The 23,981-nt window shown below is 34.8% G+C and overlaps 1 protein-coding gene across 5 annotated transcripts in view; it reads right to left on the reverse strand.

The window, feature by feature from the left end:
- ATP13A3 (ATPase 13A3) overlaps positions 1-23,981 on the reverse strand; it is an 84,896-nt gene that overhangs the window by 22,192 nt on the left and 38,723 nt on the right. For all 5 annotated transcript variants that reach the window (XM_045539967.1, XM_045539963.1, XM_045539965.1 and 2 more), the window contains 18 exons: positions 23,683-23,840; positions 22,713-22,901; positions 20,448-20,509; positions 16,781-16,931; positions 14,180-14,296; positions 13,031-13,048; positions 12,785-12,938; positions 12,570-12,690; positions 10,130-10,254; positions 8,409-8,584; positions 7,873-7,995; positions 7,712-7,791; positions 7,057-7,099; positions 6,856-6,965; positions 6,454-6,550; positions 5,534-5,606; positions 3,297-3,474; positions 1,794-1,981 (listed from right to left, as the gene is read on the reverse strand). In XM_045539967.1, the coding sequence (XP_045395923.1) occupies positions 1,794-1,981; positions 3,297-3,474; positions 5,534-5,606; positions 6,454-6,550; positions 6,856-6,965; positions 7,057-7,099; positions 7,712-7,791; positions 7,873-7,995; positions 8,409-8,584; positions 10,130-10,254; positions 12,570-12,690; positions 12,785-12,938; positions 13,031-13,048; positions 14,180-14,296; positions 16,781-16,931; positions 20,448-20,509; positions 22,713-22,901; positions 23,683-23,840 (2,163 nt within the window). The remainder of the gene's footprint in view (positions 1-1,793; positions 1,982-3,296; positions 3,475-5,533; positions 5,607-6,453; positions 6,551-6,855; positions 6,966-7,056; positions 7,100-7,711; positions 7,792-7,872; positions 7,996-8,408; positions 8,585-10,129; positions 10,255-12,569; positions 12,691-12,784; positions 12,939-13,030; positions 13,049-14,179; positions 14,297-16,780; positions 16,932-20,447; positions 20,510-22,712; positions 22,902-23,682; positions 23,841-23,981) is intronic.

Genomic DNA, 23,981 nt, shown 5'->3' on the forward strand with positions numbered 1-23,981 from the left:
ATATAGTTTTGTGCTTATATTTCTGCTAAAATACAATTTTTAATACACGATTTTAAAAAATAGTCCAGTAGTCAACAATAAAGTAGTATTTATTCAAGTCAATTAGAAATTAAATGAGAATATAAAATTTCTTAAGCATTTAATTTTTTAAATGTTTTCCAAATCGTATAAAAGATGCATTTTAAAAACATGCAACTAATATTGTCCCTTTCTCTTTTAATTCTAAGAGTATGGATAGAGTAGATTTACTTACTTCTCTAAAATTAACTTTCTTGATACAGTCAACTTACTTAGGAACCAGTCTGAATATCAGTTTTCTTTTTTTGAGACAGTGTTTCACTCTGTCGCCATGGGTAGAGAGCAGTGGCAACCTCAAACTCCTGGGCTCAAGTGATCTTCCTGCGCTGGCCTCCCAAGTTGCTGGGACTACAGGCGAGCACCACCACGCCTGGCTAATTTTTTCTATTTTTGGTAGAAACGTGGGTCTCACTCTTGCTCAGGCTGGTCTCGAACTCCTGACCTCAAGTGAACCTCCCACCTTGGCCTCTCAGAGTACTACAATTGACAGGTTATGAGCTATCACTCCTGGCCTCAGTTTTCTTTATATTAAAAAAGTAATACTCTTTCATAAATGTTTTTAGCTACCCTTGGATGTGCTCAATATCTGCATGAAATTTAAAAATAAAACATTTATATCAACCTTAATTATTAAATTCACCTTATAGTGTTACCTTTAGTTATAAAATCCTCTTAGAAGCACAGGGATAAACCTATGGAAGGCTTTTTGTCCCACAGCATGGTTCTAATATGATTCTCAGTAACAGTTACTAGCATAGTTATACAATAATATATAACTAATAAATGTATAATAATGTTATTTGTTAGAGAAGAAACAGTTCCAAAAGAAAAAAAAAAGGAAAAATTACCAGTAAAAACAAATTCCAATCTTACCTGTCCAAAATATAAAGTAACAAAATTTGCACTACAAACCACATGGGGCATAAGTAAAAAAAATAAATACATAAGATAGTGTCTGTGAAAATGCTTTATAAACTCTATTATGAGATAGAGATGCTAATAGTTGTTACTCCTATGACATGCTGAAATCTGACCTGGCAGTCTGCCAACCACACTGACATCTCTTCACAATTATAGGAAGAGAGTAACTCCTAGTCACTCCAAGATACTGCAAAGTCTAAAACTTGTCCCATATATTAGTATATTCTCAATTTAAAAACTTGCAATTTACATATAGTAACTGATATTTTTCCATAGACCCTAAGTTTGATCAATCAAAATGCTGTATGTTATTGCCATAGACAGACAAGTACACGGAGGCACAAGCCGGCATTCTGCAGTGGCATGCAAAGATGACAGAAAGCAAGAATCCCAGAGGTGAACACTGGCTGTCCCAGTGTCAGAAATAAAGAAAAGACAGCAGGTGCTATACAGACCACCCAGAAGGAAAGTATAATGTCCACAGTTCCAACTGAGGAAGCTCTGTTCCTGCTTCCAATTCTAACTCCCTCTAAAATGGGTTGCAGAAATAAAAATTGGAGCCAAAGGCGACAGGATGTGAAAACCAGGAATGTTTAGCGCTGGTGACCTAATTTTAAATTTAGGGTGGCAACTACCACGAAAAGAAAACAAGACAGTAACCATCTAAATCATTAAGTTCATTCTTTCTGTGAAGATCTTATTTACTGTGGAAAGGACAGTTATAACTCTTCTCCTCTACATCAGTTATAAAGGGAGAAGGCCTGGTAAAAAATCACAATAAATAACAAACTTACAATTCTTGTAGCAAGGTTGCCTGAAGGGTTTTCCTTTTGAAAAGGCAATTGCTACTATGAGGTACTGAAAACTGGAAATAAAAAACACTGTGGTATTTTCATAATTTTGTATATTATGTTCGTCAAGTTCGGTTTCATTGTATAGGTGTGAAGAATTCCAATATAGGCTTCTTGTTGTATTACAAGCACTAGAACACACACAAAAAAATTTTGCATTAGTAAACAATACTCATTTCCCAAAAGCAACCAATTTTACTTTAACTACCCTGAATCACTATTAAAATAGAAATAAAGTGCTGTTTACAGCAAAAGACTCAACAATATCAAGATAAGATACGTAAACAGGTAGAAGAGTATTAAGGGTTTTCTCTTTAGCCAAACATTCCAATTAGTTAAAAAATCAGGATCAAGCACCCCTTGGTTTTATGAATAACTTTAGCATAGTGAAAGCAACCAGACCATGGGTTTGACAGCTCTATCACTTTTTTTTTTTTTTTTTGAGACAGAGTCTCACTCTGCTGCCTGGGCTAGCGTGCCGTGGTGTCAGCCTAGCTCACAGCAACCTCAAACTCCTGGGCTCAAGTGATCCTCCTGCCTCAGCCTCCTGAATAGCTGGGACTACAGGCATACGCAACCATGCCTGGCTAATTTTCCTCTATTTTTTTTAGTATAGATGGGGTCTTGCTCTTGCTCAGGCTGGTCTTGAACTCCTGAGCTCAAACAATCCGCCCGGCTAGGCCTCCCAGAGTGTTAGGATTACAGGCGTAAGCCACCACACCCGGCCCAGCTCTATCATTCTTTAATGCTGAGGAAATAGTATTTATTCTCTTTGAGCCTATTTCCTCACCTGTAAATGTGGGTACCACCTCCCTCATGACAGGGTTACTGTGGAGTCTAAGATGACCTGTGTAAATGCCCAGGAAAGCACTTGGCACTGAGATGGCCTCAGTATTTTTTAGCTATGGTTCTCCCTCATTTCTACTTCAGCACTGTCAGGCCTACACGGAACTGAGTACGAGAAGACCCCAACATCCATCACTAAAACATTAGCTACTGTAAACACAAGCAAGTGGTAACAAAATGTTAATCTGCTACAAATGAACTCTGGAAAGAGTTAAGACAATTTTACCTCTTGTTTTTTAAGTTTTAAAATGCCATTTCTTAAACTGGAGGAAGAAAATTTAAAAGCACAAATGCTCTGGGTTTAGACAAGGCCCTAGAGATTAATTCCAACTTCCTCATTTTACAGATAAGAAAAGAAAGGCTCAGCAGCAAATTAAGAAACTGGTCTACAGTCCCACCTTGGCAGTGATTATTAGGACCCTGCCTCAACACCTTCTTATAAATAGGAGTTACAATGTAACAAAAGCAAATCCAGGCCAAACTATTTAAGCATTTAAATCAATCTCCATACAAACTTTTATATAAATTTCTAGACTCATTTTTACATCATACATGTTGCACACATTTTATACAGATTTTCACATGGATTGACCAACTTACTCTGAATGTGGATGCCACACTTCATACCAAGGTTGCTGCTTAACCCAAAAAAACCCCAAAGATTGAAATCCAATGCAGATGATAATCTGAGACAAAACCGAGAAGAGAAGGGCCCCGGATACGAGACCTGATGGTGGTCTTTGTGCCACAAGTTCCTTCCAGGCAGGATTTAAACTCACTATATTGAAAAGAAAAGAGGAAAGGTTTGCATTTGAATTGACTTGTCACTATAAAAGACATAATCAGATTCATTTAGGAACTTAAAAAATTTGTTTTTGTCAAACAATTCTTTAATATGAAAATCTCCAAAAACCAGATTATCATACATATTTAAGTAATCTGTAAAAGTAAACAATTTAGGCTGTTTCAAAAATGCCTCAGGAATAATCTATTCTTTACATTTCTGTCGGAACTAAGAGGCAACAGTAGTACAAATAAACATAATACTAAACATAAGCACAAAAACTACAAAATTAATTATGACCCTTATAAATTTAACTAAGTACCCATTATTTTCTGAATCCTTAATTGCAAAGCTACAGTTAAAATAATACATATTTCACGGCACAATTCACAACTGCAAAGATACAGAATCAACCTAAGTGTCCATCAACTAACAAGCAGTTAAAGAAAATGTGGTATGTATATATACACACATACCATGGAGTACTACTCAGCAGTAAAAAGGAATGAATGTCTTTTGCAGCAACTTGGAACTGGAAGCCATTATCCTAAGTGTAGTATCTCAGGAATGGAAAACCCAAATACTTTATGTTCTCACTTATAAGGGGGAGCTAAACAATGGGCATATATGGATATAAAGTATATAATGAACATTGGAAACCAAGAAAAGAGGAGGGTGGGAAAGGGGTGAGAGATCAACAATTACCTACTGGGTACAATGTACACTATTCTGGTGATGGGTACACTAAAATCCCTAACTTTAGCACTCTACAATGCATCCATCTTAACAAAAAACAACTAAAATACGTATTTCTTCCTCTTAAAAAGACAATTAACAGTTTAATGCAATATAAACATAGCAGGAACATTACAAAAAAGAGGCTTGATCACTTATTTAGGTGGTGTCCTCCAACTTTTCCACTGTCAAGTTTCTATTTTTCCTTTGTAATTAATAACTTGTAAAAAGATACTTTGGGATGGTGTAAAAACCCTGCTTCTCATCAAACTTCCATTCACTAGTTTTATCATCTACTAAAGATTGTCTATGTGGTTTTCAACCAGAAATAATTTTGCACCCAAAGGGAACAGTTGGCAATGTCGGCAATGTCTGGAGATATTTTTCATTGTCACAATTTGGAGAGTGTTACTGGCATCCAGTAGGAAGGGGGCCAAAGATGCTGCTAAGCATCCTACAATGCGCAGAACCAGCTCCCACAGCAAAGATTATAGTAATACCAGTAAGACCAGTCTAACAACAGTCCTTCCGTACTTACTGGTTAGCATTTTACTGTAAGAGTTTTCCCTCCTCTTTCAATTATTTATTTATAGATGGATTTGTGAATTTTTATTTGATCCAGTGGGTCATATCCCATTATCATTATTTACTCTGATATTAATAGTCCCAATGCTAGAACATGCCTCTTTATACGATGAATCTAGAAGAGCACAGTATCGGTTCCGTGACATTCCCAGCCTGAGTTTAATGAGAATAAATCAGACAAAACCATACCATACTCATTGGCCTATACTGATTCATAAATGTATAATGTCAAGATGCCCCAAAAAAGGAAAAGGGACTATTCCAAATTTAAAAAGACTAAAGAGACATGGTAACTAAATGAAATTTGTAGGCCTAGATTACATCCTGGTTCTAATCTAGGGAACTAGGGGAAAAATGGGTATAAAGGATAAAGGACATTATTGGGACAAATGACAAAACCAGAATATAAACTTTGGGCAGATAATATTATACCAGTGCTAAACTTCCTGATCTTGATAAGTGTATTTAGTTACATAAGAGAATGGCTTTATTTAAGGAAAATTAAAGAAATTGAAATTTAAATAAATTTTAAATTTAAGGGAAAAAATACAGACAGAACAGTAAAACAAATGGGGAAAAATATGAACCGGTAATAAAAGAATTTTGTTTATTTATAAGGAATGTGGAGAAGTATGAGGTATGTTACAACTGTTGATGTAAATTTATCAAAGTTTAAGAAGTCACATAAGAATTTCATATGCTTTAAAATCAATTAACAAAGCAAATTACTCACTTGTAAATACCACTACCAAAATGATTGCCAGATCAATGAAGAGAAACTGGAAGTCTCCTAGGTTACTTAAGATCTACAGAAGTAATTTTTAAAACATAATTAGTTTTCAGGAACCATTTTTATAGCATTATCCCCAGGTTTTTGTCTCCCCCCCGCCCCCATAGCGATGACTTCAAAATGATACTCGGACCTGCTTAAAATTGAAATGCATTTGCCTTTTAAATTAATCAAATATAACATATATTTAAGCACTCAATTTAATATATTAGTATAAATGGCATCACCTTAAAAATCATTCCAAAAAAACCTTTAAAAAGTTTTCTGGCAAAAAGAAAACATAAATATTTTACTCAAAATATTCAACCTTGTAAATTAGCATCTTTAAGCTTCCTTATAGTTTCACAAAGATTCTTTGGGATGCCACCAATGTCCATTTAGAGAAAAATCTACAATGAGAACACTTCAATTATAAAATCCAATAGAATACCTATGGATACCACTGCTTAGCTTTTTCTCTAAATGCATAAAGTCCTACAAACTATTGCCGAAACATCTTTTTTCATTCTGGCCATTTCCTATAAATGTATGGCAAAGCTAATTACAATTCTGAAATATTCCATAGCTTGACATTTTGAAGTGTTAAAGATGTCCAATCTGCACTAAAAGCAAAAAAGAATACAATCATCATTTATTCCCAAGGCTGAAGCCACAGTTGTTTTTATTAAGAAAAATGCTGTTCCAGATTAGTGAGATTTTCAATCTACTACTCAAACTACATTAAACCAAAAGTAAATTTACAGATACAACTTATATAAACTCCATTTTATTGGATGTGTTCAAAATCAAATATATATGCTCAACATCTTAATTTAAATGTCTTAACATCAAGTGTCATCCCTGTACACAATGTTAATACTCACAGAATACAGGAGAGTAACACTGAAGTACTGGATGATGCTGTACAATGCCATAAATTTAAACACACAGAAGGAAGTTATTAAAGCAGCACGGCCTTCCCTATGAAAAGAAATGTTGGTATGTTAATAAAAGCATTTTAAATTCCTCCTCCAAACCACAATTATATCTTGACAGACGAACATCAACATTAAGCAGCTACAACAAAGCACTTGTCCACTAAAAGAACTAAGCCAAAGTAGAACTGGAAGAGATGAGGAGTAGCAATCAATCAGTTACTATAAGTTACAGATTGGACACCTGCTAATACACCATTAAACAATTTATGTTACTTTTTATGATAATTTTCCCTTCTGTACTATTAGAGCAAGATACAAAGAGATGAGAAAATTTTAAAATTGTACTACCTGATAAGGTTTGGCACACAGGAAATACTAGGAGTTTTAGAGGTAAAGGGAGATGCCACCGAAGCTTCAAGCTCTGACAGGGAAATACCCCCGTGTGCTCTCTTCAAAGCCTAATAATTTCAAGAAAAGTGGTTAAGTTTTATGAATATGATTTAGGCTAGAATAAGAACTACAAAACTAAATCACAAAAACTATACTTACACCACAATCATTTGCGCCATCACCACACATCCCAACAAAATAGCTGGGAAACAAAACAATTTTAAGATTTTAATTAAGTCCTTAAAATACACGACATTTAACTTACTAAGATTTCTATACAGAGCTAATAGACCAATTTCCTCCCTGAAACTAATGAATCCTTTCATTACAATGACCACAGGCATGTTGCTTTGCAAACACCACCAACCTGCAAGGGAAATACGTGGACTATCATCCTATTTGTGTCACAATATAGGCAAATCATTTCAGTGTCTCAATGTCCTCATCTTTAGTGCAAACAGGCTTGTGCCTAGATAGTCTTTAGGATACTCATTTTTAAAGTTATCAGCAAAGATTTCCGCCTCCAAAACCTTAAGTATAACTATTGACTAAAACTACGTATATAGTCACTTCTATCAAGATAGAGCTCCTTGATGAATGAACTCTACCTCATAGGTGTTACTTGGAGAAAGAATTATAGAAACCATACTTTATAAATAAATAAGCACATAAGCCTCTTATAAAGAAGCACTTAAAGTTTTCACCTACCTCACTGTAGGTGACAATTACATATATGTATAAAATATGTTACTTTTCTCGGATCGAAAATGAAGCTAATTCATAAAAACAAAAACAAAACTCCAACAATACTTACTCAACATTTTGCAATGCTTCTACCAACTGTGTCTTCTGATCAGGTGCCATACGAGCAAACACAGTGCCGTGCAACATCAACTGGAAAAAAAATACGAATTTCTTAAAAATACTGCTCACAACATAGTCATGTGAACACATACATAAACCCACATCACTTACTTTAGGAACAAGGTCTTGAAAATGCTCCAGTATCACAGAAAATGATTTTCCATTCATTGCAAAATGATAACGAGTCACCTGAAGATCCTCTAAGCTATCATGGACCAATTTAATTGGAATAGCCTGTGTATGAGATAGCCAGAACAAAATTTAGGCATCCAAACCAAGTAACACAATTCTATTTTAAATATGTTTGTTCCAAATTTAAAGATTAAATATCAGCTTCAATTTGAAATGATCCATGACTGTTATGGACCACCAGCATCATTTATTGATAATTACTTTAAAAATAAGATAAATATTCGGTATTCTCATACTTTAAGACTATGGTTCTCAATTTTGGCTAAATATCTAAATTCACACATTGAGATTCCTGGGTTTACCCAAGTCCTAATGAATCATAATCTAAGGATCTAGTTCAGGCTTCTATTTTCATCTAGTTTTTGTTTTACTGTGTTTTAATGAACTACTTTTTAGTTTTTCAGACTAAATTTAAACAAGCAAGCTTCAAAATGGAGAATTAATCTTGACATTACCTCCGAGTTAATTGCTGATGAATTACTGCACTGTGTCAGGGAGTCTGCATAATGCCAATTTATCTTGGCAAGTTTCCCATCCTTTGGAGGTAATGCTTCAGCAATAATAACCTTATCCTGAGGTAGAATCATCCCACAGTCTCTAGCCACAGAAACAGCAGTCAGCATGTTGTCACCTAATTTTCAAAATATTTTAAAGGCATTAAAATTAAAATGGAAACATGAAGGTATCAAACAAGCACTTACTGAGAATCTACTACAGTCCTCATGACTGGGCTGCGCAGTATGAGGATAGTTTATGGTCCTTACCCCTAGAGTTTAAAAGTAGCAAAATCTGGGAATACTTCAAAGGAAGCCTCAAATCATGCAAAGCATGTATACGCTAAACAGACAAAACATTCTCACCCACAATTTTTAAAGCCAAATACAATTTTCAATCTTTTCCAGTCATGCACTATTTGTATGCACACAATACATGGCACAGTGCTATACACAGAGCAGACGCTCAATAAATATTTGCTGAAATAACCTAGGAGTGAGTGACTGGTGGTCTGTGTAAGAACACTAGCACAACATCATAGAAAAGGATGAATTACAAAAGCAAGATTACACACACACAAAAAAAAAGTTAAGAAAGCTAATGAGAATAGATGTAACAAAAAGCAAGAGAAACAACTTCTCATCTTGAGAAGGAAAGAACTGAAGAGAAGCAAGGACAGGATCTTAAGGGAGAGAAGCAGACAAAGGTTTGGGGATCCCACTGCTACCAGAACCAAGGTATTTCTTTCCCTAGTTCTCACACACTATTTTCAAGGGCATCTTCCTGTGACCCTAGAGACACAAAGACATATATTCTGGCAAAGAAGGAGGAAGAAGAGATACAGATGAAAAGTGCCTTGACCAATGAAACTTTAGAATTACTGGGATGCTAATGGACTCAGTTTACCTTGAGATACATGGCAAGAAGTATGCTATTAGATGGATCTCATAGTTTAAAACAAAAAAAATGTACACAGGCTTTTTCATGTAAGTCTTACTGAACATATAAATGCCAAAAAGTAAACATCTTAAATCTGATTGTTTGCTAAGGAAAAAAACCAGAGCTACCACAATTTTACATAGCTAAGAAATAGAAGTTATCTGAAGTTATCAACAGCACAGTAACACCAGAAGAATCATTCAGATGTACTAGTCAAAAAACAAACCAAAAAAGAGGTTATTTTCACTACTATGAATTCAACCTAGAATAATATAATATCTGACATAAAAATTTAATTCTAACAAAAATCTGTCAATCATTTTCTATGCACTTAGTTGTTCTAAAAATGGCAGAAGACTCAAAATGAGTAAAACATACTCCTAGCCCTCAAGAACCTTATATTCTAGCAGAGAAGGCAAATCTACAAGTAACTAACACAAAACAAGGTATAATAAGAGCTATAAGAAATATATGAATAAAGAGAGACAACAAAAAGTATAGTGTACCCTTTATTATAAAATTTCACTATACTTTCTATTTATAGAATTTCCTAGACCTCAAAGAGAGTATTGCAAAGTTATCTTATACCTTAGGAAAATATCTGGTGCTAAAACAGGACAACATAGGATGGAGCTACTATATAATATGCTTTTGTAATTAATTGATCATTCCTCAATAATATATAACTTGAACTCTAAGAGTCATGCTTAATTTTTTCCTGTGTTCTTTTATAAAGTCTAACCTGTGACCATGACAGTGCGAATGTTGGCTTTATGCAAATCTTCAAGTACTGCAGGGGTTTCTTGCTTTAATTTGTTCTGCATTATAATTAATCCCATAAAATCCATGTTGTTTTCAATTGTATCTCTGCAGAAAAAGAAGTTTTAACACATAGTGATTTAGTAAATAGAGTAAGTCTTGTTCCCTTCATGCTGATAAAGCAATTTAAAATATCTATAAATTATAAATTCAAGCATTCTATACGCTGAATAAACCATGTGTGTATTTATGAGTTTAATATCTCAAAAAAATTTAATCTGAAAAAGCAATTCCCAAGAAATACTTGTGAAATTAAATTTTAACCTTTGAAATATGAAATATAAAAATCATTTGGAAATATGTATCTTTGTAAAACACTAGTACTAAAGAATATTCATCTTATATTCTATGCAAAAATGCATAAGCATAAATCTGTTCTTTACTGTCCCCCTACAACATACCCTAACTTAAATGTTAAAAGGAAAAAACTGTACCACAAGCACTTTTGATTGATACAGTTATAGTAGATTCATTATCAAGTCTTTGATCAATTCTATAACACAATTCTGGATGCTGGAAATGAGATACAAGAACCATTAGCAGTCCAACAATGAGATCTACTCAGTACCCAGAGATGGGTCTTTGAAAATAATAATCAATATAGCTATCAAGATGCTATTTTTCAATAACTGAGTATCCACAGTGCATCAAGCATTATGTTAGTCACTGGGAGGTCAAAGATGAAAAGGCATGATCTCAACTCTCAAGACCATTTTGTTGGAAACAGACATGCAACCAGAGAGACACACAAAAATATTAATAATATATGCTTCTGCATGATATTAGATAAAGTCTGTTCAGTGATATAGCCGCATTCGTAAGAAATCTCAAGCTACCAAAATTATATCATAGAGTGTTTTTTTCAATGGGGAAAGGAGGCTTGAGGTTAGGGGCCAGAATTTCAGACTTTCAATAACCAAGTGATATTTCTACACAAAAATTCCACAAAAGGTGTTCGAAATGCATACCAATGAAACCTAAGCATCTTTGAAATAAGTAATATATAACAATGGGTGGTAAAAGTATCAAAGAATAGTTGAGAAAATTAATATAAATGATACTGATGGTGGTAACGAGAAAAAAGCCTTGAAAGCTGAAATTGCATTTGAAAGCATAAAGTGGCATCAATGTGAAACTACTGTGTCAAAAGCACAGAGCCATTTTGCTATAGGACACTGGTTTCCGGCTTCAGTTGGTTTCCTAAGTCTCCTGTGAATGATACAGCTCATGGAAATCTTGCCCCCTAATTAATGAATAGCCCAACATTCGAGATATGAAGGTTGAAGCTCTAAGAGAAATGCTAAAACCTGTTCCTAAAAGATAGAATGGAACCACAGAGAGGGTGTCAGGCAAAAGATGAAACAGAAAGAAGAAAGTTGACAGGGAGGGAGAGTGTATTCTGGACAGAAGGAACAGCCTATCCAATGGCATAGAAAGATGTCTGAATGAAAGGCTCATGAACTATAGGTAATTTAGTAAGTCTTTAAGGGGAAACTGGCAAAAGGTGAAGCCATAGAGAAGAGATTAATGTCCCCTCTGGAGGAATTAGGATATAATATTAATATGATACATCTGTGGTTCCCAACCACGCATATCCATCAGATCATTTAGGTACAGTTTTTTTTTTTTAATTTTTGTCGTTTGTTTTTAAACACTCATACTGAGAATATGACCACCACCCCCATATAGGCAAAATTAGCAGGAAAGCCAAGAGATATTCCTTTCTGCTTATAAAATGTAAAAATCCCTAAACAAAAATGCTATCCTCAAAGGTAGGTAGTCTAGATAAGTGACAGTAAAAGTGACAACCCTTGAATATGAAACCCTTATTTATACATAGATGGAAATGTGACACTGGTAATGCCATTTGACTTGTGGGGTGAGGGGATTTGGAGAGAAGTGGGGTGGGAGCAGAGTGGCTGCTGCAATTCAAGATACTCTGACCAAACTAGTACTTGAATCCAACCACTGGGCAAAAGTGAGAGGTCATTCAGAGAAAATAAACTTCTGTAAAATTATGTTTACTATTCCTAGAATGTGCCTGCTACACGGTAGGCACTGGATAAATATTTAACTAATGAACTGAAAATGTTTCAAAGAGTTCTAAGAAAAAACACACCATGTTACAATAATATAAGCAAACATAAGTAAATAGTCAACACAGAAACAAAGGAAATTAGACAGTGGGGAAAAAATGTACTCTTACCACAATCACCTAAAATAACACTATATTATATATGTTTGCATACATTCAATTACTATTCAGTAAATGCCCAACCAGGTGCAAGTTATTGTGCATGACTTATATAAACTTAAATGATGCATATTGGAAAAACTGTAGGAAAGCTGATCATCAACCTCACCTGCTAATATTTTGTACTTTATGCCATGTCAATTTTGACTCCAATTTTCTGTGTGCAAGAGCTATCACACGGAAGCCCTGTTTAGTGAAGTCTTCCAAAACTTTTTCAAAATCAACAGGAACTTTTAAAAGAAAAAGCACATTTCATTGTTACAAGTGCTAATAGGAGCTTATACAAATATCAGAATTTTATCCAAAGCATAGTTATTCCCTTACCCGTTTCAGGTTTACAAAGACTGGCAATGACCTCAGGTGCTCCTTTCATGTAGGCATCCATTTTCTTATCCCCCAGCACCCTTGCAACCACACTCATACGTTGCAAAGCAGAAGAAAATGGGAACTGGCGAACAATTCCTATCTCATAAATAGCCTACACAGTTTCAAAAGATGCACAAAGCATTTATTATTCTTTCAGAATAAAAACAAATATACTCAGGTAACAAGTAAACATTCTTCACTTACTGGAAGTTCAAACAGCTCCTAAAAACAAAGCAAAACAAGAATAAAGAAATAATACACATTAAGTCTATTAACATATTCACGTTAGAAAAAATTTACTAAGCACCTACAAAACATTACCTAGAAAAAAGCAAGGAACTTTATTTCAAAGTCAGGCTTTAAGATTCTTTCTATACTATCTCCCATTTTTTAAAAAGTATGTTCTTAAATATTTTCAAATATTCTAGTATCATGAAAATATTAACTACTAAAATAAACTAAGGGGAATATATATATGTGTGTGTGTGTGTGTGTGTGTATATATATATATATATATATATTTTTTTTTTTTTACAATATATACAAGCTTTCTTTTATTTATGGGAAAATCCTTAGTGGTGCAAAGGATGTTTGGAGCCAAGTAAGACTGTGGTGTTAAGAGATCCTCCTCAGGTTCCCACCTGTTCTGAGCTGCCCCCATATCCAGGGAGGCCTAAAGGGGACCCTACAAAGGGGGTGGTGGTGCTGTATGTACCTCAACCATGGAGAAAGGCAACTCAGCTACTGCCCTTGGTGGAAACAGCGAGGGAGTTCAGACCACCCCTGGTCCATAAGCCTTTTAGTTTAGTAGAGTTCAAACAAATAAAGCAGGATCTGGGAAGCTACACTGGTCACCCTGATAAGTATGTAGAGACATTCCAGCATTCGTATCTAGCCTATGACTTGGCTTGCAAAGATGTCCATGTTACTCTAATCCAGACTTTAAATGATTCTGAGAAATCCATAGTGTTAATGAAGGCACAAAAGTTTGCCACCAGACTACACTAAGGGGACTATAATTCATCTAAAAATAAAGCCTTTCACATATTCTTTTTATTAAATTCTAGAAATTTAGATGCTATCTAAAAGGACTAATCACAAGACATTAAGCTGTTCAGTAAATAGGAAAGAAAATTAATGGTAGTAAGAATTAAATCTCAACACTTTTACAAAGAATGCCTGCAATACACCAGAGGTGTAATTTCTGATAAATACAGTTAAAATATTCATTATCTGCATACAAGTTAAATAAAGCACATACGACTCCCTCTTCTGGCAACATTTCAAAGTAAGAATTAAATTTAAATTTAAGTAAGCATCAACAGTATTATCCAGCTTTATGTGATTTCATACCATTTCTTGGTTTCCTGCAGGTATAGATTCAGGAAGCAACTGTTTGGGAGGACGAACCACTGTGGGCATAATTCGATTATGAAGTGCTGTTTCTTCTTCAGTTGCTTCTTCCAGAATCTGAAAGGAAAACATTTGATGCCTTGCTTCATAAAATTCAACTCACTCATTCCATTTTCAAATGGAACATTATGGCCATTTTCAGTGAATTAAAAACAAATTTTTTTGTCCAAGGAACAAATGAGCACTACTAGATTAGTAACATAAGTGAAACAAAATACAAACAAAGCTGGTTAGTTAGATGCCTAGCAACCCATGGGAGAGGAGAGACAGACATTAGAAGCAGAAGAAATAGAGACAAATTTCTCTCATTTCATTCCTACAAGCTGCTGGGTTTAGAGACTAGCTCTGCAAAAAACAGAAGGTTCTCACAGTTCCAAAAATTTTGAGTCTGATTATCCATGGACTCCTTTCTGCTAACAGTAGAAAATTCGAAAGTATATGGAGATCAGACATGGTTAGTAGAACCGCTGTGTTGAGAATAGGCTGAAGTAAAGAGATAGAATTTAGAGTTTCAGCTTGAACACTTCTGGTTGTTACTACTATCCCTGACCTTACTTTAAAAACATTTTTGAGTGAAAAAAATTCAAACAAAAACCTATTTTAAACACACATACAAGAGAAACAATAAATTAATTGGAGAGATCAATCAATGAGAAAATAATGGGGAGGAGAACTGTGAACAATTAGCCAATTTTATACAACTCCTAGACATATTCTTTTTTCACATGTTAATATCTCTAAAATTGGGATGCATCTATATTATATGATATCAATCACATCAGGTAGCAGTTGTGACTGGTTATGTGAAACCATTCCATTGATACATAAGATCTGGTAAGATCAAGCATCAAAGCATCTCAGAGACAACAAAATATATCATTATACCAATTTACTTTATTTAACCAATTTTTTAAAAGATCCACAAACACTGAACACTAAATCTGCTGAAAAGTTGGAGAAAAGCTTTAGAGAACGAAGATAAATCGGCTAATTTTGCTTTTCTCTCTATAAATGAAGTGGGGCCTCCTCTCAGGAATTAAATTTCAAGAGTAGTTATTGTGGGCTTTCAGAAGATGGCAGATGGAGCACTTGCACAATCACCTACCTCCTTCCCTTTCAAAATGTTAATACAGAAAGAGAGAGAGAGAGAAGAAATCCTGTAAAAGTAAACAGAAAGCAAAGCAGAGAGAGGCAATTTCTAATATGGAGATAAAGGATAAACTGAAACATAATGATTGATATAACTGTGAAGTAAACAGTAGCCCAGAATAAACACAAGAGGGTATCAGGAGAGGTAGGAACATTTCTTATCAGCCAGAATAGCAAAGGTAAACAAAACAAAAAATCATATCTCTAGAGATATGAACTATCCAGCTGAGAGAAGAGCTGCTAATAAAAGGGTTAGTGTTCTAGAGTAAAAAGCTCTGCTGTGCAAGCATGGTGAGAATGGGTAAGTAAAGTAAATGAAAGACTAACTCTGCAATTGTTCCTCTGAAACTAAAGAACACCTGTTGAGACCCCCACCCTCGATAAACAGCATCCCCACCCCAATCGGCTTCTCAGAAAAATAGACTAACATACCTATAGGCAAGAATACAAACCTCACTGCAGCTACCTAGAATTACCAAATATGCCTTCATTCTTGATAGGAAAGTTCCATCCAGATGTATAATAAAAATCAAATGCATGAAGGACAGCCACGAAGCATAGGAAGAAAAAAAGAAAAAGAAACTGTCCCCAAAGAAAATAAATAATTCAGAAGCCAGAAGGGAACTCTAAAAATTAACTATAATAACATGTATAAAAGAACTGAATGCTGAAAATGGTAACAACCAGGGAACAAAGGCACTTAGAAATTAAAATTACCAGTGGCAAATATAGAAGGAAGTTGTAAACAAAAACAGAGGAGGGGGAGAAAAGGGGAACAACAGAAAACAGACAATGGGTACAAATGAAGACTGAACACACATGACTACTTTATACTTTTTTACCTTTGACACTCAAGACATCTTATTGACTTCTGGCCTACTGCCCCAAATTTCTGATTCCTGTTTTATCTTACAAACATAACCAGGGTCAGCCTCTATTAAAGGTGTCCAAGTGAGTTAATTTAACAGATACTTTTTGGTCGGACACAGTGGCTCATGCCTGTAATCCTAGCACTCGGTGAGGCCAAGGCGGGAGGATTGCTTGAGCTCAGGAGTTCGAGACCAGCCTGAGCAAGAGTGAAATCCCCTTCTCTACTAAAAATAGAAAAAATTAGCCGGGCATGGTGGTGCACGCCTATAGTCCCAGCTACTAGAGAGGCTGAGGCAGAAAGATTGCTTGAGCCCAGGGGTTAGAGGTTGCTGTGAGGTAGGCTAAGGCCATGGCACTCTAGCCCCATTGACAGAGCAAGACTCTGTCACAAGAAAAAAAAAAAAAATTTAACAGACACTTTTTACACAGTTTTTAAAATTTTCCAGCAATATATATTCACAAAATTACATAGTTAGTTCCTTTTACAGTAAAGTTACTCATACTTTAAAATACTGAACTTACCCATCCAATGGCTTCAAACATTTTCAAATCAAGTGGATCACCAGAAAGCACTCCACCAATCTTTGTAAGTGAATGACAAGTAGCCATACAAGCAACAAACTGGGATTTTACCAACATCTCATTGCAAACGTTTTCTTCTGGCAAAAGAAATCTAAACAGAAAACACACTGAATTAGTTTCATATTCTAAAGACGATATTCTAAAAAGGCCTTTTCAGGTTTTGTAATTAAAAAAAACAAACAAACAATACTTTTAAATCCAATACTGGGCTCATAAGTAAGGAACATTTTCAAGTGCCAGAAATAAGGGAAAGAAAAACCAGAGGGGTGTGAACTTGAGCTGATGCTATGGCTAAGGGGGGTTGCGGGGGACAGTGGGGGTGGCATTGCAATACCCTAAGGAGTCAGAGTTTAATGCTCACAAAGGAACAGGAAACAATGTCTTGGCCCCATACACAGCTGGGGAGTGGGTACTGAGAGAATCCCTCTGACCCAAGAAAGCCAGTGCGCTTGAAGAGCTAAACACCCTTGGGAAAACGGTAGACTGGAAAAAATTTACCCTCAGACTCAAATGCATAACTAAGAATAAGCCTGTCTTTCTCTCACTCAAAGTTCAAGAAAACAGCTAGTATCTACATAATATTTAGTATGCACCAGGCATTATTCTAAGAACTTCTACATATATTGTTGACTCATTATATGTCATACCATAGGAAGGTGTTTCATGATCCCATCATAGATGAGAAAACTGAAACAGGGTGGTTAAGTTGTCCAAGGTTACACAGCCCCTAAGTAGCAGAGCAAGGATGAAACACAGAAGTCTGGTTTGAAGGCCTCTGAACCACTACACTACACAGAATGAGTTTTGAATTTGAATATATGCTACTGCCTGGTTCAGAAACCCACAAATTATAGAGTAACATAAGTGTGTCTGGCACCACTGATACCACTGGTACGCCTGGCCAAGTAAAGTTAAAACTTCTCTAGAGGGGAGCTCCCCACAACACAGCCACAAAGGAGTCTCAGAGAAAAATCCTGCTAAGGATGAGTCCATAATTTAAATATACACTAGCAAACAATTCACGAGGAAGAGTCAACAGACATAACAAAGACACAATCAGAATGCCACAAATCTGAGATAATAGAAGGGCAATTTCAAAGAATGCAACAAAGGGCATTTTTGGGTTAGACTTAGAAAAACAGCAAGACAATCATAGAGGGAGTGGAGGTGGGGGCAGATTTGGAAAGAACCAAGTGAATTTTCTTGTACAAACATGGTTACGATTCTCAGATGGAAAAAAAAACAAAGTACGGGTGAAAAGACCACAATGGAAGAAAAAGAGGCTGAAAATTTTCCAGAATTTATGAAAAACATGAATTCTTGGAATCAAGAAGCAAAACACATAAAAAGATCGCAGTGAAACTGTAGAAATCAAGGATAAAGAAATATTTACAAAGCAACCAGAGAGAAAAGAGATTACTAAAGAGACTAAGATTCCTCAATAGCAATAACAAAAGACATCAAGAGAAAAGGAATAACATCTTCAAAGTACTGAGAGAATACAACTATCAACTGAGACATCTGTATAGTTACACCATCACTCAAGAGTGACAATGAAATAAAACTAATATATGTAGTTACAGAAGATGGCAATTTAACCCACAGGAATGGGATACAAGAAGCAATGGTTAAGATATTTGTACATCTAGGTAAATCTAAGTATGTAGACTATGTAAGTACAAAATCATAATCATAAATAATACATAACAAATACATTAAGGAGGGGGGGAAATAAAATAAAAGACAAATACGTAACAAGAAGAGGAATAATCAAAAGTATTCTACAACAGTCCATAGGTTTTGGGTGTAGAAGATAGTATTGACACCCATGAACTTTGAACTCTAAGTATGAATATTAATAATATAAGGACAAACCAGGGGCCGAGCACACGGTGGTTCACACCTGTAATCCTAGTACTCTGGGAAGCCAAGGCGGGAGGATCGCTTGAGCTCAGGAGTTCAAGGCCAGCCTGAGCAAGAGAGAGACCCCCATCTCTACTAAAAATAGAAAAAATTAGCCGGATGGTAGTTCGTGCCTCTAGTCCCAGGTACTGGGGAGGCAGAGGCAGGAGGATCTCTTGAGCCCAGGAGTTTGAGGTTGCTGTGAGCTAAGCTGATGCCACAGCACTCTAGCCCGGGCAACAGACAGACTCTGTCTCAAAAGAAAGAACAAACTATATAAGATTAGAATGTATAAATTCAGAAAATGAGAGAAGTAAGAGAATGAGAAAATGTATATGCCATTTGGTGTGAGGGATGACAGAAATAATTTCAAATATATCTGAATAAATGTGAACACAACAGCACAGAAAGACTCAAAAGTTAACAGGTGACAAAGGTATACTACATAAATATTAGGCAAAAGAAAGCTGGTGTAGAGCTACATAAATATTAGATGAAAGAGAATTTAAGGCAACATGCATTAGTAGCGATAAATAAGGTCACAATGTGACATACTACTTAGCAAGAAAATGTAACAACTCTTGAAATTATATTAGCTATACAATACTGTCTTTCAAAATATATAAACCAAAATCTAGCAGACTTCTGAGGAGGAAAAAAATGACATAAACACAACTAGAGTGGTAAAACATCTGCACTTCAAAAGGCAACAAAAGTAAAGAGATGAGCCAGAGACTGGTGGAGTGTATTTGTAATACATAGTACTGAAAAGATTACCACCCAAAAAATGGAATTCTAACAAATGAATAAGATAAAGATTTAACAACACAATAGAAAGATTAGGATATATTTAATAAATAGACAATACACAGAAGAATGGTAAATGACCCTCCCCCTCCAAAAATGTGAAAAGATGGCTCAACTTTATAAGTAACAATGAGAATGTAAATAAAGCCACAATGAAATACCCACTTTATATCCATTCATTTGGAAAAATTTACAAGTCTGACAATATTAAGTTTGGCAAAAAGATCTTTATCCCCCCACAAGGAGGAGAGTATGCACCACCACTCAGATGGCAATTAGGCAATACCTAGTAAAGCTGAACCTGTACCATCCTATGACCTAGCATCTATACTCATAGGGACCTAGCTCACTGAAACCACATGCTCACAAGGAGTTGTGTGTAAGAATTTTACTTGCAGCACTATTTGTGAAAGTACAGAGAAAAAAGGAGAAAAAACTAAATTATCCCTTAGTAGCAGAACAGATATTATGGTTTAATCATATAATGGAATAAGACACAACAGTTAAAATTAATAAATTACATCTGTACATATCAACATGAACAATCTTAAAAACAATGTTAGGAGAGGAAAAAAGCAGCAGAACATATGTACAGTATATTACTCATATATATTTATTTACAGATTATATATGTAGTGAAAATATAAAATATGCAAACATTTTCAAAACTTCAGAACGGTGATAGGAATAAGGAAAGGGATAGATGGAGACTTTAGCAATTCTGCAATATTTCAATCCTCTAAAAGAAGAGATCTGAAGCAAATATGGCATAATGTCAACGATTTAACCTTAGTGGTAGGTATACAGTTATCTGTTATATTGCATCCTACATGTTTGAATGCTGCATGTTATTTATTAAAAATCAACTAATAAATGATCAAGTCTAGCTAATACTTACTGTGCATTTTCCACTCGTTGAATCCCCCAAAGATCTAAACCATCTTCAGTAAGAGTTCCAGTCTAAAACAAACAAAAAAATAAAAACAACCACATAGCATTAAAAACTATGCTGCATACAATACAATGGAGCACCATAAATGTTTTTTTTTTTTTTAAAAGAAAAGGAAAGAAAGAAAAGAAATAGTCAAGATCTCAGTATACTGATAGACTTCTAGGACATATGGTTAAAGTGGGAAAATGGGTGCAGAACATACAGTATGGGTCTTCTATATAAGGGGGGAGAGCGTATGTATCTAACTATATATTTATGTGCTTATATTATACAAAAAACAATGAAAGGATGTACCAATCAACATATCTATCAAACAATAAAGGATGCCTATTAAAGGAGGGAGGAATTTGGGGACAGGGAGCAGAGAGGAATAAGTTAAATGATATCAGGAGAAAGCAATCAGCTGCAAATGACCTGGTTTCTTCAACAAAATGATTAAGGGTGAGGGGCAAATAAAGGCAACTATTAGAGATTACTTGTAACCAATGTAATCCCTATTTGGATTCTGACTGAAAAATCAAATAGTAAAAATTAGACACAGGCAGGGAAATATGAATATGAACTGGATATTAGGTAGAACTCAGGAATTATGAAATTTTTTAAGAGTCATAGTAGTTTTGTGGTTGTATATTTTTTTAAAACACCTTATCTTCTAAAGACACATGCTGAGGTAGTTATGGGTGAAATAATATAAAGTCTGATACTTCCCCTTCAAAATGAGCAGTAGATGAAAGACTGACAAAAATGCCAGTAACTGTTAAAGCCAGGTAATGAGTAAATGACAGTTTATTATACATGTACCTTTTCTCCACTTCTAGGTCTGCTTAAAAATTTTAATGATCAAGTTCCCAAAAAAGACCAAACATAAGTGATATTTCCAGAATAGATAAATATGAAATATTTATGGGTGCAAATGACCTTTTCTTTTTTTAACGTTTTGTTAAAAACGTTTGTTTTACGTTTCATATTTTTGTTCGGTCATAATGAAATGCACAAAAATCAAATTCTTATCAAATCGTTACCAAAAAGAGCTTGATGGAAAGTTTTCTGGTCCAGATTTAATTTTCAAAGTAGAACTTTCAGGAAAACTAATTTTAGCTCAGGAAAGAAGAAACCTTTGTAAAAGGCAAGGTATGTTTCACATAATTTGTCATTTTTACATAAAACCGTGAAACTGGTGACACCCTTATAATTTTGAAACATATATTCGATAAAATCATATGGCAGACCTCTAAACATACATGCTTAAGAGCAATAAAACCACAGAAAATATATGGATATGGAGCCTATTCTGTTAAGTAAGAATTACTATCTAAAAACATGAAAGATCATATTATCTTTACTACTACTACTTACTACTCCTACAAGGCATAATTCTGGATGTGAACAATTAGTTAATTACAGATCTGAACAAATAAGGAATATCCAAAGCACTGAAAATTGAGAAAATAAGAAATTCAGCAAGTCCTCAAATAATGTCATTTTGCTATAACGTTAATAAGGGGAAAAAATCTGATTCCTAGCCTGGGCCAATGTCTGTAAGGAGTTTCCACATTCTCCCCATGTGTGTATGGGTTTTATTACAGGTACTTCGGTTTCCTCCCACATCCTAAAGGTGTGCATGGTAGGTGAATGGGCTTGTATAATAAATGGTCACAGTCTGTGAGAGAAAGAGAGAACACGTGCACCCTGCAAAACAGGATGCTGTGTCCTATCCAGGGTTGGTTCCTTCCTTGCACCCTGAGTTGCCAGGATAGCCTCTGGCCACCTGTGACCCTAAAAACTAATAACTGTGTAAATAATTATCTGTTTTTATTAATCTTTCTTAAATGTGCATATAGCTCCTGTTTATTTTACAATGTTTAATATTAGTAACGTTTTATGTCTTTATTTAGAAGTTTGCTGATTTTTTATGACCAGAAATATCCCATAGGAACTTAACACTTGTATCAATTAGACTATGATAAAATTAGTTTCATTATCCTTCATTTTGCTTAAAGTAACAGCTTCCAAGAACCTACTGATGATGTTAATTGAGGACTAACTGTATATAAAAATGATGCATATGCCAAATAATTTGAGGAAGAAGAAAATTAGAGGAACATTAAAGAATGTGTACAAATTAGTTGACAAAGAAAATGGAAAACATTAATCTAAATACTTAAAGGCTACAAAGTAATCTTTTGAGGATGATTATGAAACTGAACCAACCTTGTCAAAACACACGAGATTCAGCTGTCCACAGATATTTATCCTTTGGGGACTAATACAGAAAATACCAATCTTTTTCAGTCTTCTCTGAGCATATACAATACCAGCAGTCATTGCAGCAGGAAGTGCAGGAGGCACAGTAATTGTAATGATATCAAGAGACTCAATAATTATTACCCCGACTTCTACCTATAATTAACACAAAGATAAGTGTCAAACCCCCAATATTAAATATATACTAATTTAATGTGGGCATTTCCTTAGTGAAAATCTACAAACCATTTTCATTTTTACATTTAAGTATGTATGTATATACATCTATTAACCATTTAAAATGTTTTCCCTTCAGAGAGTCTGCAAAATAGAAAACTCGAAGAATTGTTAATGGATTACAGACTGACAGCTATTTTTAAAAGACACTGCTCTCTCACTTTCATAGTCCTATGTACTTCACACATGACACACTTCAAAGCAAATTCAACAAACTTTATCAGATACTGACTCGTTCCACAAGCACCATACTATGCCAGTCTCTACAGGGGATAGAAAAGAGAAATTTGACAAGGTCCCTTAGAGATGCCTTCAATTAAGTAATCAAATATTATACTATACTATATATTCTATCCCAGAGGTCAAAGAGAAAATAAAGCTTTTGGTGAGTATGTGGGGTCTTTTTTTCCTCTTTCTTTTAAGTCACAAAAGAGCAAGGAAAAAAGACAGCATCGAAGTCAGAGCCATCCAAAAGAACCGTATGCTATGATGGAAATGTTCTATACAGTGCTTTCTAAAATAACTATCAAACTCATGACTTTAATGTTAAATTAAAATTAAGTTAGCTTAAAAACAAAACAAAAAAACTGTTAGCTTAAAATTTTAGTTCCTCAGTCTCACTAGCCATATTTCAAATCTTCAATAGCTACAGGTGATAGATAATTAAGGATTAAGCCTTGTAACAGACCTACATACATACCTCATTTAAAATGCTATTGATAATAGTGTAGACAAATCCAATGCCAGCCACTGCCACAAGACATAGTAGAAACAAGTAGGCATCTCTGTAGAGTTTAAAATCAGTTGGTTTGGGATACAGTATGGAACGGACAAGCTGTCCTTTGGAAGTACTAAATCCTTTCAAAAAATTAAAGAAGAAAATTACTTATATTTGTATAAGGAAATGAGAATTATCTCCCAACACAGAATCTCTTTTTAAACATTCAGTAGGTAACAAATATGCTAAAACATGCAAGAAGAGATTAAATAAAATGTTTT

This window comes from Lemur catta, chromosome 1 (assembly GCF_020740605.2).
Source record: "Lemur catta isolate mLemCat1 chromosome 1, mLemCat1.pri, whole genome shotgun sequence".
NCBI classification, from domain to species: Eukaryota; Metazoa; Chordata; class Mammalia; order Primates; family Lemuridae; genus Lemur; species Lemur catta.